General features: G+C 36.0%; 1 protein-coding gene and 1 pseudogene across 2 annotated transcripts in view; both read right to left on the bottom strand.

Moving 5' to 3' along the window:
- Positions 1-5,124: 5,124 nt before the first annotated feature.
- Positions 5,125-5,954, bottom strand: LOC115520840 (annotated as a pseudogene).
- A 368-nt stretch (positions 5,955-6,322) lies between these two features.
- EFCAB7 (EF-hand calcium binding domain 7) overlaps positions 6,323-18,770 on the bottom strand; it is a 48,552-nt gene continuing 36,104 nt past the window's right edge. Inside the window, exons 11-14 of one of the 2 annotated variants that reach the window (XM_030325875.1) lie at positions 16,241-16,389; positions 9,869-10,078; positions 7,516-7,623; positions 6,323-6,537 (exon numbers count right to left, since the gene is read on the bottom strand). In XM_030325875.1, the coding sequence (XP_030181735.1) occupies positions 6,463-6,537; positions 7,516-7,623; positions 9,869-10,078; positions 16,241-16,389 (542 nt within the window). In that variant the 3' untranslated portion in view covers positions 6,323-6,462. Of the gene's footprint in view, positions 6,538-7,515; positions 7,724-9,868; positions 10,079-16,240; positions 16,390-18,770 lie in introns of those variants that run through there. The other variant, XM_030325877.1, reaches the window with a different exon arrangement.

The raw sequence follows: 18,770 nt of genomic DNA, 5'->3' as shown, positions 1-18,770 counted from the left end.
TTAAAGTACAAATTGACTTTGGTCAAATATCACAAATGAAGGCAGCTTGTGAATTATTCATAATAACTGAGAATGCCTGTTCTTCATCTTCCTTAGACAAAACTAACCACAGTTAACAAGTACAGACACTTTTAAGCAGCCAAAATCCTTTACCCCCTAGACTTTTAGCAACCATTACTAGTCCTGGCCTCTAAACTGTCTCTCACATTAATTTTATCTACTTTCCCTAAATCATTTCCATGTTTCTCCATGTTTGCCATGTTTCTCCTCTAATCACTAAGCAGTTTCTTTTTCCCACCCCCAAATCAAGCTAGGCTGAGTATCAAAGATAGGCTTTACTGTACTAGATAAAGCTAGCAAGACCATCTTAATATGTCCTTATACTTGTAACTTCATGAGGAAGTGAGTCAATACCTTTTTTTTTTTTGAGTCAATACCTTTTTAAGAGCAGAAGACTTAGTATCCACTTTACAAGTTAGAAATAATTTTTATATATTCTCTGATAAGATAGGTGTATATGCCTGTTTATAGGTAAATCCTTAGTATACCATATATTTCACCAAAGCAATCTTAGAAGTCATAAAGGACTTAACCCAGTGCTGAGAAATATTATCAGTCAGTCTGTCTCTCTCTCATTCTATCTAATGAAGAATATGAATAATAAATAATATGCTCACCCTCTGGTGGCTAAAATCAGAAATGTATTTTCATTCTCCTGGATTGTATCCAAAATATGATTAGTGTGGTGTATTAAATTTCTGCATCATATTTGACCTACACCAAAAATAGATCTAAAAGAAAACTGCTGGCTTCACAAGAAAACAGGTTTACTAGAATATCTAATGAAATATCAACAAAATATTAAGTGTAGTTGTTTTCATCTGTTAATGACATGAAAAACAAAATCTGGGTAAACAGAATTTAATAGTAAGGAGACATTTTCCTATGTGTCTATTTTTAATTTACAAATAGCCCTAATAATTAGGAAAAATTCATACCACAGGTTAATTTTCTGCCCACTTTACTCAACTGTCCAGCAGATATTTATTACATATCTATTATGGTTCCATGATATATGCTGGAATTGTTAACTCCCTGCTTTCAGCCTAGTGAGGGTAAAATAAACAGTAATTCCTGTACAGTATGATGAGTACTACAACAAAGAGTGAGCATGAGGTTTTAGGGCTACCAAAGCAGTCCTGGTCAGGGAGTAATCAGTGAAAGATTCTTAGAAAAAGTGACATATTCACTGAGACCTGAAGGAAGAAGAGGGAGTAGAGAAACAATTATTATTTGTAGGCAGAAAGGCCTGAGGTGAGAGAGAATGTGGAAAGTGGGAAAGGCTACAGTATGCGTAAAAAAACAAGCCTAAAAAGAAATGCAGAGGTGGGAAGAAAATCTGAAGAATGCCAAAGAGAAGACTTTAAAATATCTACTAAATTTAGTGAACAGGAAGTTACTGATATCCTTGGGGGAACAATCACTAGTTGAATTAACTGGAAAGAATGAAAGCCAAGGAAGTGGGCACAGCAGGGGCGCCTGGGTGGCTCAGTCAGTTAAGTGTCCGACTTCAGCTCAGGTCAGGATCTCACAGTTCCTGAATTCAAGCCCCGCATCAGGCTCTCTGCTGACAGCCGAGAGCCTGGAGCCTGCTTCAGATTCTGTGTCTCCCTCTCTCTGCCCCTCCCCTGCTCATGCTTGGTCTCTCTCTCAAAAATAAAAAGCATTAAAAAAAAAAAGTGGGCATAGCAAATGTGGGCAATTGTTTCAAGTCCTTTCGCTGAGAAGGGGAAGACAGAAATGATAGGGATAGGGAATGAGATGAAGAGTCTAAATAATAATGGGGAAAAGTCAATATTGAGGGAGTGTTTGTAGGTAAAATTCAAGGGAGCCAATACTAAGGAGACAAGCAGGAATGGGACTTAGAACACAGGAGAGATCTGAAGCATCTAGAGGTCTTCTTGGTAAGCAGGATCCTTGTGCTTTTTAAATGGAATCACATGCAAGGTTACCTCTAAAAATAATACGGTCATCTGTGCAAAACTACCCTAAAAAGTTTTTTTTCTTCCACTATAACAAGTGAGTAATGGGAAAGGGTAAAAAAAAAATGCTTAATATGTCTAAGTGGAGACAGTGGTGGAAGATAAAACTTTCCTGCAACTCAGTACTTTGTGAAATGGAATATATAGTTTACTGGATTTAGTAAAACGCTTTCACATTGCATTTTTTTTTTAGCCACATCATCTGAACAATGCAAACTGCTACATAACGACAACCTGGTTTACAAGTGTCTAAATCAAGGGCCAAAAATCCAAATGACATTTAACAATGGGCTAGCATGTACTGGGTGCAAAACTAATATACTGCCATACTGGTATTCCTATTTAAAAGCTGACACTAGCTGTCAAAGTATTGTTACTGTTACGGTTATAGAGTTCTTAATTACTTAATATATTTTTTCATGCACTGTACTAGTCTTCATTAAATGCTATTTAGATTTAAGTCCTATTATTTTTAAACACATTTAATTAAAAGCAATCCATAAGTAAACTCATAAAAAATTATTTGCTGTCAGAACAAAATACAGTAGACCCTTGAACAACATGGGTTAGGGGTAATGACCCCCTGCAGTCGAAAATTCATGTATAACTTTTAACTCCCCAAAACTTAACTACTAATGGCCTACTGCTGACTAGAGCCTTACTAATAACATAAACAATTAACACATACTTTGTATGTTATATGTATCATATAACTCTCTTCTTACAATGTTAGTGAGAAAAAAGAAAATGTTATCAAGAAAATCATAAGGAAAATATATTTACAATACTGTAGTGTAAAAAAATCTGCACATTTAAGTGGACTTACACAGCTTAAACCCATGTTCAAGGATCAACTGTACTCCTACCACTGTGATTAGATTTTGGCTTTTTTTTTTTTTAATTTTTTTTAATGTTTATTTATTTTTGAGACAGCGAGAGACAGAGCATGAATGGGGGAGGGTCAGAGAGAGAGGGAGACACAGAATCCGAAGCAGGCTCCAGGCTCTGAGCTGTCAGCACAGAGCCCGACGCGGGGCTCGAACCCACAGACAGCAAGATCATGACCTGAGCTGAAGTCAGATGCTCAACCGACTGAGCCGCCCAGGCGCCCCTAGATTTTGGCTTCTTTAATATAAAAAATGAATTTCTCCAAATTTTGCTTTGACTATATTTTCTTTCTTTTTTTAATGTTTATTTTTGAGAGACAGAGTGCAAGCAGGGGAGGGGCAGAGAGAAAGGGAGACAGAATCTGAAGCAGGCTCTAAGTTCTGAACTGTCAGCACAGAGCCTGAAGCGGGGCTCGAACTCACAAACCACGAGATCATGACCTGGGCTGAAGTCGGACGCCCAACCGACTGAGCCACCCAGGTGCCCTTGCTTTAACGATATTTTCTGATTGGAAAACTAAATATATAATTAAATGACTATTTCTGCATTTGCATTTTCTTTTTTTTTTTTTCCTTTTAAGATTGCATTAGTATGGTCACAAGTTTGACATCTACAGTACATTGATAACATAACTGAATACAATGTTAAGTAAATTACATAATTGTGGCAAGTTTTAAAATGTCAACTCTGAGTGATCATGCATTTCTTGCGCATTCGCATCTGAACCACCAACTGCACAACTCAATCTTTGCTTATCTTCACTGGGAATATATGCCTCAGTGAGGTCACAGACAGAAGATGTGTGTCTTTTTGTAGACCCAGATTATCAAGAGCAACAGTGTAGAACTCAGGTATTCCATGGAACATGGTGGCAACACTGGGTTTTGCTTTGGGTCAAATAAAAAATGCAATTATTGACTATTGCTTGTGCGAGCCACCTGATGCCCCAAGTTTTGGGTTAGCACAGAGTATTTTCATATCCCTGCATAAGGCCAGCAGGCAGTTTCTATATACACTTTTCCCAGGGGAAAAGTTTAGAACTAGAGATTTGTAGTCTTCCAACATGCATCAGTGACATACAGCTGGAACCAAGATGGGACTCATAGCAACATCTTTATCAAAGGTATTGAGGGGTAGCAGAATATGCCACCCCAAAATGTGCCACTTTAACATGTGGGTTGTTTTGAGTTGAAAGCAATTAAGAGCCAACTGACTTGGGAAAAGCTTATTACCTCTCCCTTAACTGCCTAAAAGAATTTAGATAGTCGGCCTGTACCAGGAAGAAAGTTATTACTAGAGATAATTTTTTAAATCAGAAAGACTTATCTGCACAGTGTGGCAGATGTTTGTTTACCAGACATTCACTCTTCTCATCTTCCTGTGAATCGTCTTCCTCCCCTTTGAAGCCCAGACTCCTATCCTCTCTCCTTTGCTCAGGATGGTATATAAGCCTCAACTGGCTGACTGTCTATGAGTCTCATGTCTTTGTGGGGCTCCCATATGCACACAATTAAACTTCTTTTACTCCTGTTAATCTGCCTTATGTCTATTTAATTATTAGAACAGCCAATGAATCTAGAAAGCAAGGCTGACACTTGATTCCTGGACCTGTTTTGAAAGCAGAAGCAGGACTATAGTTGTATTTGTTGTATTATTAACTTAGCTCCACATTCTGTTTTGATCCCTACTTATGTTTTATGCATCCTTTAACCTCATGCACAATCAGTCATTAACTTTGCCTTTTCTGCCCTACTCCCTGTTTACCCACTGATTGTAAAAACCTAATGGGGACTGGACAGTAACATTTGTCTTGAAATTATATGATGTATCTGATTGTACCAGGTCTCAAACGACACCTCATTGTCTGGAAGAATGCACACCTCCAGACGGTTTCGAGGCCCCTCACTTCGTGATTTCAAGAAACTCCTCACACTCCTCTCATATATTCACTTCCTTTCCCAAATATATATAAGCTGTCCCTATGCTCAAGAGAGCAAGGCAGCTTTGCGGATGATCCCCAGCCTTTTTGTTGGGCTGCTCTTCTGATAATAAAGGTTTCTTTACTTAAAAACTGGTGTCTCAGACATTGGCTTACTGTGCATAGGGTGTGGGGATAAGTTTGGGTTTAGGAACAAAAGGAAGAGGGAAAAAATTTTCCTCCCTTTGTTCGGTAACAAATGTAAGAAGGGAAAAATCTTCCTCAGCAACAACCCGAATGCCTTCAGCACCACTTCTTTAAGGAGTCCAGGAATACAATATCCTTTTGTATGAAGAAAGCTTAAATTCCATACAGATATCACAAGATATTATGCATGCCCTAATCCAGCAAAATGTCTATTACCACAAACATGGACTGAAACACAAATATCTTAGTGTGGTTTCCCATCTCCTAGATGGCTAAGGCTCCAAGTTCTCTGAGTTAATGCCATTAATACTACATTCTGATCTGTCTCATCTTACAAATAACTTTTGGCAAGATGATACAAAAACAGATTGTATAGCTGAAGAAACTGCATTATTTAGGGCACCAGTAGTATATGTGCATGACCTTTGACATCTAAGAGGATTATCAGTTTACGGTTCAGGTTAGAGATCCTGTCTTCAGGGAAATCGTTCCTGAATCTGTGATTTGCTACAGAATTAAGCTTTCTCATTTGTTCAAATGTGAAATCACTCATCAGCCACTACCATCAGTTGTCATATCTACTGTGCTACAGTGCATTAAGACAAGAGTCCCCTCGGGTAAATTCAACATCCAATCCCAGGCCTGTTCCTCTGATCTTACCTGCCTGCTGAATGACCGCGAGTATGGGTGATGGTGGAACAGCTTCCGGGGTCTGAATACCTACAGGCCCACAGAGGTTTGGAGGAGGCAGTATCAGCTCAAAGCTGAAAGGTGCAACAGGAGGTAGAGGCTGCTGGTGGAGAGGCAGGTTTTGAAGGGGCTGTGTGTCACTAGCAGCAGCAGCAGAAGGAGGAAAGAGAAGGGGCCAAGGCCACCCCCTGGTCCTCCCACAGCCACATGCCTGTGATCACAGTGGCATGGACAGGAGTCTGTGACCTGTCAGGTTTCTGGGACAGAACAGTGAGAATCCAGGGTGAGAGTCAAGGGCACTAGCTGCAGTTGGCCCATTAACATTTTCTTTGAGGGTTTTTGTTTGTTTGTTTGTTTGTTTGTTTTGATGAGTGAGATTAAACCAAAAGTATACAGGATTTTGTAGAATTCACTATTACTTTTTAAAAGCTTACCTATAATTTTACTTTGATTGACTATTGGTAAGTGAAATGTGCCCAGATTTCCCATTAAATTGATAAGAAAGCCCCATATTAAAAACATTATTATTTATATTTTATATTTATTTATATTTTAATAATAAAGTATATAACATGGGCATAAAATATAAATACATAAAAATTAAATAGATTATTGTTTATATACATCAGTTAAATTGATCAGCATTTAGTTGATCAACAAATAAAGACTAAACCTGAAATAATTCTTAGCCTGACAGTCTCTAATAGAAAGCAATATTTAAGATATAAGGGAATACACACAATAATATATCCATTCTTGTCGTTCATTCACAGGCATTACATGTTGACAAACCTGCATATAAAAATAGAAAAATTTTACTTTCCTTTTACATATTATTATTTTTAACTAATTTTTAAACAAGATAAGATTTCTAGACCCTATGTAAAAAATATCCCTGTGAAGATAAACTTCTGTAACATTTGTCCTTAGCAGGGACCTACAATCTATGATCTGATGTCTAACAGGATAATCCAGTCTAAATTCTACTGAAATATAATAGTTGATAGTTGGTATGTGTAAATGTGGGTAAAGAGGAGTGACAGAGGAGTAAGTACCCCTTTTTCATTAAGCATAGAGCATTTTCTAAACCCTTCATTGGGATTCTGTAGAATCTCTCTTTATTTGGTTCTAAAGTGTTTTTGGATGTCACGGACAGAATGGAGGAAGAAAGGAAAGGAATAGAAGGCTTTTTCCTTTTTCCCTTTACTAGACCAGTTTCAGGGTCCATGTCTTTGACCCCCTGGCTAAATTAGAAACCCATGGTTCTGCTAACACCAGAAACTATGACTGTTCCTGGCTCTTGACTTAGATGGCTATCTAAAACTTAGAGGCATTTTCTCTTTCAGGTTACGTTAGAAAATCTTAATAATGTACATAAAAATACTTTATATTATAAAATTCCCATTTACTATAAACACCACTTTATATTTCTATATGATGTTACAAAGTGCTTTCATGTACATCATTTTATTTTCATCTTTACATTAACCTCCTAAAGAACCTAAAGCTGGTAATACTATGTTAATTTTACATTTAAAGGGGCAGGAACAGAGAGGTTAACTGAATCTCCCATAATCACTCAACCAAACAGTGAGAACTGGACTAAAACCAAAATCTCCTTACTCGCAATATAGGATGATAATAATATAATATCGTACTTAAAATAATTTTAGACTTTATTTCATATTTCCACTTATTCATAGTATTAATAGCAAAAATGGTTTTTTTAATTGATAAAACAAAAGGTTTAATTAGAAAACAATGCATTACCATTGTAGACTTTGGCGCCACTTCTACTGCAAATATGTTGAGTCCTCTGTTGTTAACGCAGTTTTTACTTAGTTCGTTGTTGATGTGAATAATCACTTTATTATCTGACTATAAAAAAATTTCATAAGTTGCTAGTCTTTAATAATACAAACAAAATGATTATTACAAAACACTTTGTAAGTCTTGTGAAAGAGGTGTTCGCAGGATTCTGTAGAAACATAGAAGATATTATAGAAACACAGAAACATTAGCTCAGTCTGGGCTAGAAAGGAATACGTTACCGAAGAAGTGATACTTGAGATAATAGGTCACAGATAATAGACAGCCTTTAGGATAGATAGGAAGCAAGAGAAAGCAGTATGAAGCTGATGAATGAAATGTAGGAGCCAAAGTGCTCCCCTGCTAAAGAAGCTACGAGCACTCCCTAATGACCACAAAGGGGCAATATAACATTAGCCTACCGGATTCATTTCTCAGCCCTATTACTCAGCATGTGACCTTCTCCAAGTTATTGAATGCCCCCATGCTTCAGTTTCCTTGTGTGTAAAATGCAGATAGTACTTAACTCATTGGGTTGTTGTGAAAAGTAAACACATTAATAAATGTAAAGTGCCTGGCAAATAGGAAGTTCTAAAATATTATTACATCATTTTGGTGAAGGGAAGTTTAATTTTCCTTTAGGGAAAGGAAGGAAATGCAGGGCTAAGAAATGATAGGTAGCTGCAGAACAGAGAAACTGTGATAAGGCAGTGACTCCCGTCGACCCTTTTAATTCTAGTAAAACATAGAGGGCAGAAAGGAAGGCACACTCCTTTCTTTTAGGAATCACCCTCCAAAGCTTTATGATCCACTTGAAGACAGGAATCTCTGGCTGGGGACCCTGGCTATTTTGGTCAAGTCCAACTCCTCTACCTCATTTTCAAGATAATATATATGATCTGGACCCATCCTACTTATGCTATTTACCTTCATATTACTCCACTAAGTAAAGTTCTCTGTTTCCGCATAGCGAATATTCTCACTCTTTCCTCTATATCTCACATTAACCCTCTCACGTGTTACTCCTTACACTGTCTCTCTGCTACTAACAGCTGTGTGTGTCTCTGCATCTCTAATCCTAGTTTGTCTCCAAATCCCACACCACAGTCCCCTTCCCCCTCATTGCAGGTCCTTCCCCAACTTCAATAGTCCAAACTAACATCAACTACAAGAGATGCAGATACAGTAAAACTATTACACATATAAACAGTATAATTTAACATTTAATTTTCACGCATCTCTTTCAAGAGTATAGAGTTTGTCTTCCCAACTGGCCCATAAACTCTTTGAAACCAGAGACCATATTACACTTCTAGAGGCTTCTATTGTGACTAGAAGAGTTAGTTACATAATATAGACTCACACTGACTCAATACTCAGCCAAACCTTAAACACTTTAAGGAATTTATGGCAGGCAGAAAAATAACGTAAGTCTCACCCAGGAACTAAAAAGAAATAAGCCAACAGTCCTAAGAATCCAGCCATCTTGAGTAAGGTTTTATGAAAATTTACGTTTCTAGAAAACTGGGTATCTCTAAGCATTTATGCATGTATTCCCTTAACCTGCAATATCAGTAGTAGGAGGGATGGTAGCCAAAGCTAGCAATAATTGGCTTGATAAAAATAGGTCCCAGACAATGGAATATATGAGATAAAATGATGATAGCCCATAAAATTTCTGAATTGCAAGGTATGTAAAACAAAGTTGGGCTAATTTTTTTCTTTATTTTGTTTATATTTCTTTAAAACTCAATGTCTGTTATTTAAAATTGTAGGTGTAGGGGCACCTGGGTGGCTCGGTCGGTTAAGCGTCTGACTTCAGCTCAGGTCATGATCTCGTAGTCCGTGAGTTCAAGCCCTGCATCGGGCTCTGTGCTGACTGCTCAGAGCCTGGAGCCTGTTTCAGATTCTGTGTCTCCCTCTCTCTCTGCCCCTCCCCTGTTCATGCTCTGTCTCTCTTTGTCTCAAAAATAAATGAACATTAAAAAAAATTTTTTTTAATTGTAGGTGTGAAGATTTTTAGTAACAAACTAAATAAAATACTTTATACCCAGATTATACTCTTTCTTCAGAGATCTCCAGATATTTAATTTTCATAATATTTTAAGAGAAAAACAATTATCTCAAACTTTTAAAAATGCATAAAAATTATCATGCTTAGTTTGAATTAAAAACCTAAGAAGGAATAATTGCCCATTATAAATTTTGTTAATATAATGTGGTATTAATTGCTGTGCAAGAATAGAATAAGAAAGAAGATGGAATATACTAGTAAACATTGCAGTTCTAAGGAGAACCACCTCATAAATAATACCTTGTTTTCAATAACTGATGTTATCCAGGTGTCACGCTTATAAGTATGTACAATTATATTTTCATAACCATCCATTACTCTTGCATCGCCTTTGTTAAGGACAGATTTACAAATGGCCTTCTCGAGTTGCCCACTGCATGCCTCCATATGGACAGCTTTAATTCTTGGCTTGCATTTGTCTGCATAGATATCAATGACAAATGGGCATGCCTGATATGAAAGAAAAAGTAAACGTTGTCTTAGCCTTTTGATAGAATTAAAAATAAATTATTTGTTATTAATATGTCTATCATATGATTTAAGATGTACCCTCTAGCTTGTCCTCATATACTTTTAGAAGATTTTAGTACTATGAACTGAATAATTAAAAAGCAAGAAATTGTGATTTTTTTTTCACTAGGATATTAACTGATAATATTCACAGAAAAGGAAAGAAAACTATAATCTCAAGCAAATCTGTAATACCTCCTTTAAGCCACAGTACCACTCCTCCATTTGGTTTAAAGCTAATATATGTCATATTAGTTATTTAATTTCCTTTTCTAACTTTAAGGCTACAGAAAGAACTCATCAAATTTTTCTTGGTTTACTAAAACCATTCAAATAATGAGATTTCCAACAATCCTAAATCCTTTCCCAAATCTTAACCTGTAACTGATACTTTGGTGATTCTTTGTGACACCATACCTACTAATTTAACAGGGGGGATCAAATTATAGTTCATCTAGACATCAAATTTCATTATACATGATTCAAGAAAGTACCAAAGGTTTCCAGATCCCTATCAGCAAAATACTCTCCATGTATATTCAAACCAACCAGAACATTCATAACACTACAGACTGATTCTTCCCAGGTCATCATAAACTTTTATTTTTTTCAAATATGAAAATGTTAGATCATCCTCTTGCTGTATTAACTCAGTAAAATAGCACACACCAAAGAATCACTGCATATTAAAGCTAATACCTTAACTAAATAGCCACCTTGTCTCAGAACAATTACAAGTATTAACTAAATCAGTCAAAACAACTTCAGGTCATACATGAATCCTTTATGTTTTTATGTTATGTTATGTTATGTTATGTTATTTTCAGTATAGCTAACATACAGTGTCATTTTAGTTTCAGGTGTAAAATATCACGATTCACCAATTCCATATATCATCTAGTACTCATCACACAAGTGTTCTCCTTAATCCCCACCACCTATTTCATGCACCTTTCCCCACCTCCCCTCACATGAATCCTTTAAATCAAATGTTACCATATATAAAAATCCCTATCACTAATGGGAACCATCCAACATTTTTATACCAATTAATTCTGAATTGTTATTTTCTCCTTCTTGTATTACCATTTGCTTGTGTAACATTTTCAATCCAAAAATGCTGTAACCCTTACTGAACGAGGAGAATGTCTTCACTGTGATTCTGTAAATCAAAAGTATCCATGCCAAGAAGAGAATTTTTGGATGCTCCAGTACCAAATTCTGACTCAATATTGTTTGTTGAGGAGTCTTATATTAATGAAAGAAATGAAAAACAATAACAGTAACAATAACTTGAAATACAGTAAGTTGCCTAGTATCTTTTGTAAAATCTGTATCCTTACCAGGAAATATGTTCAAATGATTAAACTGTGGCTCTAAGACATAAGAGAGTAAAATATATAAACTAATAGCTAGTACGCTTTTAGAAAAATTGACTTTTTAAAAATGCTATATAAAAAAGAGGGATTTTCCCTCTCTGATCAAGTACCCTTTAAAAATGAGCAACAAGGGGCACTTGTCTTAGTAGAGCATGCAACTCTTGATCCCAGAGTCATGAGTTCAAGTCCCACCCTGGTGCAGAGCTCACTTAAAAAACAAACAAACAAAAAAGGAACAATAAATACATTATTTGATACCTAAAATAATGGCCACAAAGGAAGAGACTCAATATAAAAGAAGTTTTATGGAAGCCAATATACTATATCATAGATACTATACAAGTACTTTAGAAGTACTATAGAAACACTTTAGAAATACTACAGAAATACTTTTAACAGATCTGTATACCAAACAGACTCTTCTGACTAAAGTCCTTATATAAAATAAGAACAAAATAAAACAAATCCATTGAGAAGTTTAGGGATTCCATTGTAGATATGCAAAACCTGGCCTGCCAAATTCTGAAAGAAACACTGTGTCCTAAGAACCACGAGGATAAGATCTGGCAAAACCAGAATGGCCACCTGGACACTAGATAAAATCTTCCATGAAACAATGCATTCCAATAGTGATAAACTGGCTATAATATCAATCACTGAGGAAAAACTTCCCTAAGAAAATGAAGGATGTGGTTATTCAATGTTTTATCTGTAACTAAATTAACCTGGAAAAATTATGGTACATGAACTGAGACTACACACCAAAAGACTCTTTAAGCATTTCCAAATTGATTTTATATAGTTGACTCTCTCTGGTTTATGGATATGTACTAATAATATAGTACACTTATTTTCAGGATGGGTCAAAATATTTCACTGTTGAAAAGCCACAACCAGGACATCTGGCTGGCTCAGCTGGTAGAGCATGTATCTCTTGAAATCAGGGTTGTGAGCTTGAACTCCATATCTGGTGTAGAGATTACCTAAAAATAAAATCTTTAAAAAACAAAACAAAACAAACAACAAACAAAGAAAACATCATTTTTTAAAAAGCTACAACCATCATGACCGCCTAGGGCCTTCCAAATTACTGGTCCCATGACAAGGGACACATTTAACTGGAACAATTATTCATGGATTTAGATTAAGTAAAGGCTTTCTTCTTCTTCTTCTTCTTCTTCTTCTTCTTCTTCTTCTTCTTCTTTTTCTTTCTTCTTCTTCTTCTTCTTCTTCTTCTTCTTCTTCTTCTTCTTTTTCTTCTTCTTCTTTTTTTTAAGGCTTGCTTCTTATTCAAAAACATTTTTGTCTTTATAATTCCCAAACCTCTGGGAAAGTGCAAAGGGCCTTAACAGAATTGGAAAGGTACATCCTTTAAAGATCCTAAAGTGCAACTCTCCAGAGAATCTCCAGAAGCAGACAGTGCACAGAATTAACTGCTAACCCACGAACCTTTGTACAACATATGACCACATTACAGGAGCAGCTTCCTCTCATGACACTGGAACAAGATTCTTCTATGGGTTCCATTCTTCTTTGCACACTCTTATTTATTCATAGCTTTACTCTTTGTGGATTTAAGGCTATATATGTTTGACTTGGCCTATCATGTTTTCCTTATTAGCAGCAATAATTTGCCTAAGTCTGGGCTTTAAAGGAAAGAAATGTGTTTGAAGTATGAGAAATACAAAATGCAACACATACTATTTGTCACAACACCAAGAAACAACACACCCACAGTTCCACTAAGGACAATTACTTATGCAGCTACTATGTGGAAATCAGACTATTTAATGCTAACTCAGAATCAAAGTTAATTATTCTGTACAACTGTTAGGCCATTCCAAGGGCAAGATTCCCGAACACCCTGAACAGGTTATATTTCCTTACATATACCCACAAAAAATTAAAACCCTTCCTGGAAAAAGATTGCTGAAGACACGGATCCTATTCATAGCAGTTACATCATTCCAGATGGTCATCAAAAAAATTGTTCCTTCTTGTTGGCTGACATAGTAATTAATATAGCCTAACTGTTGGGGGCATGACAAACCAGTTTAAATTCTTTAACTCAAGCAGTTATGAATAATAAAAAAGCCTTGATTTTCTTTTGACCAGCCAGGGAGGAATCTGCACTGCTGCTAATACTTCTTGTAACTGGATTAACACTGCAAGTGAAATCACCTACAATGAATTAAAAGAGTTAATACAAAAGGTCATATACAAAGTAGATTTAAAGAGTCCTTGGGACTTTTCTTGGTCAAGCCTGGAAAACCTGGGGTTATGACTCTGGAGTGCTCTCTACTCCCTTCTTATAATACTTCTAGTATACTTGTTTGCCTCCGAGTTTAAATGTTGTCTAGAGTCTTCAAATGCTTCTGTAGAAGTTGCTGTCCCAACAAATGACTTAAAGACAGAAACAGGATGAAACCATGATAAATGCAAAACTGAAAATTCTGATGAAACCTCTTCGAAAAGAACCAACAATAGTGGTTGAGTGAATCTTTGAAAGTTTCTTCTACAACTTTAACTGAATGAAAATCAAAAGGGAAGGCTGGGAATTAAAAAGTTCTCACAAACTTAGGAAACAACTGACTCTTCTGTTGTCATGATAATGAGTAGTCATCAGAACTGGTTTTAAACCTGTTCAAAAGATCTAGAAAACCTCATCTCAATAAACACATTTTTGTAAGCCCACCAGTATCAGTTCCTCACTTTTGAAAGTCAAACAATCAAGGACTCGTGTGAATAAATAACACTGCTGAGTGCCAACCAATCAACAGTCTCACCTCAGTAACCATGCTTCCTCAAAACCCTCCCCTAATAAATAAGAGGAACATTCTGCCCCACTTATAGTCGTGGAGACTATAACTGCTCCAGTTATAGTCGTGCAGGCTATAACTGACGAGCATACTCCCTTGTAGTAAATAATCAATTCATTTTTGTCTTTTTATTTGTTATTGAGAAGTGGTTTCTTATTCCTTTGACATTTTCACTATATATGTTTACCTTTTACATTTTCAATGGTGTTTCTGTATTACTTATTCAATAAATGAAGAATAAACTTTAAATTTAAAAAGCCTCATCTCAGGGATGCCTGGGTGGCTTAGTCGGTTAAACGTCTGACTCTTGATTTCGGTTCAGGTCATGACCTCAAGGTTTGTGAGATGGAGCCCCATGTCGGGCTCTGCATTGACAGCGTGGAACCTGCTTGGGATTCTCTCTCTCCCTCTCTCTCTCTGCTCCTCTCCCACTCATGAGCATGCTCTCTTGTTCTCTCTCTCTCTCAAAATAAACAAACTTAAAAAAGTTTTATCTAAGAAATACTTCTTGCCTATGGTTTCAAAGGTCAATGACATAAGTAAATGCAAAAAAATGTCTTAAATTGCTCTTAACTAATTTCTCTTATTGAGTGAAAGCATAGGGGTGCGTGGGTAGCTCAGTCGATTAAGCATCTGACTCTTGATTTTGGCTCAGGTCATGATCTCATGATTTATGAGATCAAGCCCCATACAAGGCTCTGCACTGATGGTGTGGAGCCTGCTTGGGATTCTCTCTGTGTACCTCCCCTGCTCGTGCTTGCTCTCTCTCTCAAAAATAAATAAACATTAAAAAATAAAGTAAGATATAAAAAGTTATTGTAACTCTTAACCTCTTATTAATAAAAATGGCAAAAAAAAATTATTCTCAGAACTTCTCAGAAAAGAGGTTTATGAGGGATTTTCAATGATGTCAAAGCTAGGAATTAAGCCAAAGTCTCAATACACCCAAAATTTAAAGTGTGTTGAAGCTAGTGTTACCCTCCTAAGTTGATTTATTTAGAGAAAGGACAGATATTATTTTTAAGAATATAAACAACAGGGGCGCCTGGGTGGCGCAGTCGGTTGAGCGTCCGACTTCAGCCAGGTCACGATCTTGCGGTCCGGGAGTTCGAGCCCCGCGTCGGGCTCTGGGCTGATGGCTCAGAGCCTGGAGCCTGTTTCCGATTCTGTGTCTCCCTCTCTCTCTGCCCCTCCCCCCGTTCATGCTCTGTCTCTCTCTGTCTCAAAAATAAATAAACGCTGAAAAAAAAATTAAAAAAAAAAAAAAAAGAATATAAACAACAAATGTACTGTTACGTGATACATGGCCTGAAACTCTTGAATTCTTTATTTTAAACCTGACACAAAATATAGACTTTAAGAAGTAAGGCCTCATTTTTATTATTTCTCCAGTTTACTGAAAGTCTGAATAATGATAGCTAACACATACACAGTGCTATACATTAGCCAAGAACCATCCCAAGTATTTTACAAATAATAACCCAAGGAGTATCTTTTATCAAAAGATCAGAATTCCAATTCTCATACAGACACGTCCCCCTTATTCTAAGATAGGCTTATTCTATTAGGACAAAGAGTTTCCCTATAGAAATGAGACTCCAGCAACTAAAATAGCCATCACCAACTAAAAAATAGAATTTTTTTAACCACCAAACCTTCCCCCCATATTATATGCTCAAACTCCTTTGTTCCTGAATTATTTAAATACTGATAGTAACTAAATTTCAGGTAACAATGGGAACTTGCACAAACTAGCAGAAACACACCAGTGCAACCACAATTCATTCGTATACTAAAGTTCAAGGATTTGAGTGCCCAATTCAAAAGTCAGGTGGTAGGAAAGTGTTCGTGGAATAAAATACTATGTGTATTAGGACCACTGCAAAACTTTCAGATTGCTTTACCTCTGTCAGTTCCAGAGCTTTATTGTAGCCCATTGAGTGTAGAGTTACCCAAAGGTCACGAGGATCTCCTTCTCGATCATTGGCTTCCATTAGATTGAGATCCATAAAGCCCTGTCTTGTTAGTTCATTCTTCTTTGTATCAAAATTGTCTGTTAAAGTAACCAAAAGTTTCTTTCTTACATAATTTTAAAACTCATACATTTAATAAAAGATCTATATTATTTTTCATAAATATTTTAATGGAAGCCTTATTTAATGGAAACCTTATTTTTGGAACTTTCAAAAAAAATCGGAAGTTATTGGGGCGCCTGGGTGGCGCAGTCGGTTAAGCGTCCGACTTCAGCCAGGTCACGATCTCGCGGTCCGTGAGTTCGAGCCCCGCGTCAGGCTCTGGGCTGATGGCTCGGAGCCTGGAGCCTGTTTCCGATTCTGTGTCTCCCTCTCTCTCTGCCCCTCCCCCGTTCATGCTCTGTCTCTCTCTGTCCCAAAAATAAATAAACGTTGAAAAAAAAAAATTAAAAAAAAAAAAAATCGGAAGTTATAAATTGCAAATATATTCTGAAATTAGAGGAAATTGTAATTTTTCTGGGTAAGTCCCAACCTACTTGCTTAGAGTATATACTGATTTATATATTTTTAAAAATTAAAATGCTTCATATATGTTTACCCCTTAAAGCCAGCAGAACCTGGATGAATTTGATGTAACACCCCCCAAATTAATGGTGTTTCAAAGGGGAGATGTGGATGGTGCCAGATTTAAGGGGACTGCTATATGCCTAATTACTCTAATTTTAACCAAATTGTCCCTGGTCCTTAAAAATCTGTTAGATAATGGGGAACACTTTGGATTCTATGAATGTCCTAGACAAATAAATCTATTTTAATATTATTATTTAATAAATTTAATAAATCCATTTTAACATTGTAAGCAAAACTAAACTCACCTCAAAGTATCTATACATGTGTAATTACTGAATTTGTCTATTATAGATAATAAATAGCTATTCATTATGGATTATATTCTGTTAACTGCCCAACAAGAAAGATTTTATTTTCTTGCTTCCAATTGTAATATATCCAAAGGAAATGGGTACTCTTTATATGATATATCTCTTCTGTATACATCATTATGAAAAAAGCAGCAGAGACACAGCCATTTAAAACTGACTGATTAATAGTTTAAAAAGTTTACAGAGTTTAGGAAGTGACACAGAATTTTGCAAGGAAAAAAGTAAATGTAGATTAAATTAGATCATAGAAATAGTAGCCACTAAACTGGAGGATGGAGGTTGCATGTAATAAAGAAAGATGAAAGAAATATTTGATATTAATACAAATTTTATTACTATCAAGGAAAATATACCTAATACTATACTATAAAGACTATCAAACTATCAGACTTTTAAAACTTAAAATTCTCAATCCTCCATTAATTTTTTATAAATTCATGAATACCCAACTTTAAGACTTTCTTTAAAGCTATAGTAATCAAGACGGTGTGGTGGTGGCAAAAGATGAGACAAATAATGAGTGGAACAGAGAACCCAGAAGTGGACCCATACAAATATACTGAACTGATATTTGACAAAGGAGCAAAGTCAATTCAAAGGAGAAAGGATAATTGTATCAGTAAATGGTGCTAGAATAACTGGACATCCACAGACAAAAAAAAATAAATGTACGCTAGGATGTTATGTCTTTCACAAAAATTAACTAAAATGGGTTGCAGACCCCAAACACAAATCTATAAAGCTTCTGGAAGATAACAGGAGAAAATCTGGGTGACTCTGTGTTTGGCTATGTGTTTTTAGATACAACACCAAAAGCACACAAACCAAAAGCATGACACATGAAAGGAAAAAAATGGTTAAGTGGGGCTTCATTAAAATTAAAAATTTTTCCTCTGTGAAAGACACTACTAAGAGAATGAAAAGACAAACCACAGACTGAGAGAAAATACTTGCAAAACACAGCTGATAAGACTTGTATCCAATATATACAAAGAACTCTTAACAGTAAGAAAATAAATACCTCAATCAAAAAGCAGGCAAACGAGCTGAACAGACACCTCACCAAAGAAGATATACAGATGGTAACAAGCATACGAAAAGATCAAATGTTATGAAGGAATTGCAAATTAAAACAAGATATACACCTATTAGAATGGCTAAAATCTAAAAAGACTAATAATACCAAATGCAGACAAGGATGTGGAGCACTAAGAATCCTCATTTATTCCTGTGGGAATACAAAATGGGTGTAGTCACTTTGGAAGACAATGTGGCAGTTCTTTCAAAGTTAAACATAGGTTTACTGCGGCAGTGATCATTGAATTTAAATGAACTGAAACAAGCTGAAAACTACATACACACAAAAATATGCCCATGAGTATTTATAGTAGCTATGCTCATAAGTACCAAAAATTGGAAACAACCAAAATGTCCTTTAACAGGTGAATGAATAAATAAACTGATACCTTCATACAATGGAATTATTATTCAGTGCTAAAAAGAAATGAGTTATCAAGCCA

This window comes from Lynx canadensis, chromosome C1 (genome assembly GCF_007474595.2).
Source record: "Lynx canadensis isolate LIC74 chromosome C1, mLynCan4.pri.v2, whole genome shotgun sequence".
In the NCBI taxonomy this organism is placed as follows: Eukaryota; Metazoa; Chordata; class Mammalia; order Carnivora; family Felidae; genus Lynx; species Lynx canadensis.
The sequence above is the reverse complement of the archived record's forward strand: the minus strand, read 5'-3'. Positions and strand labels throughout refer to the sequence as shown.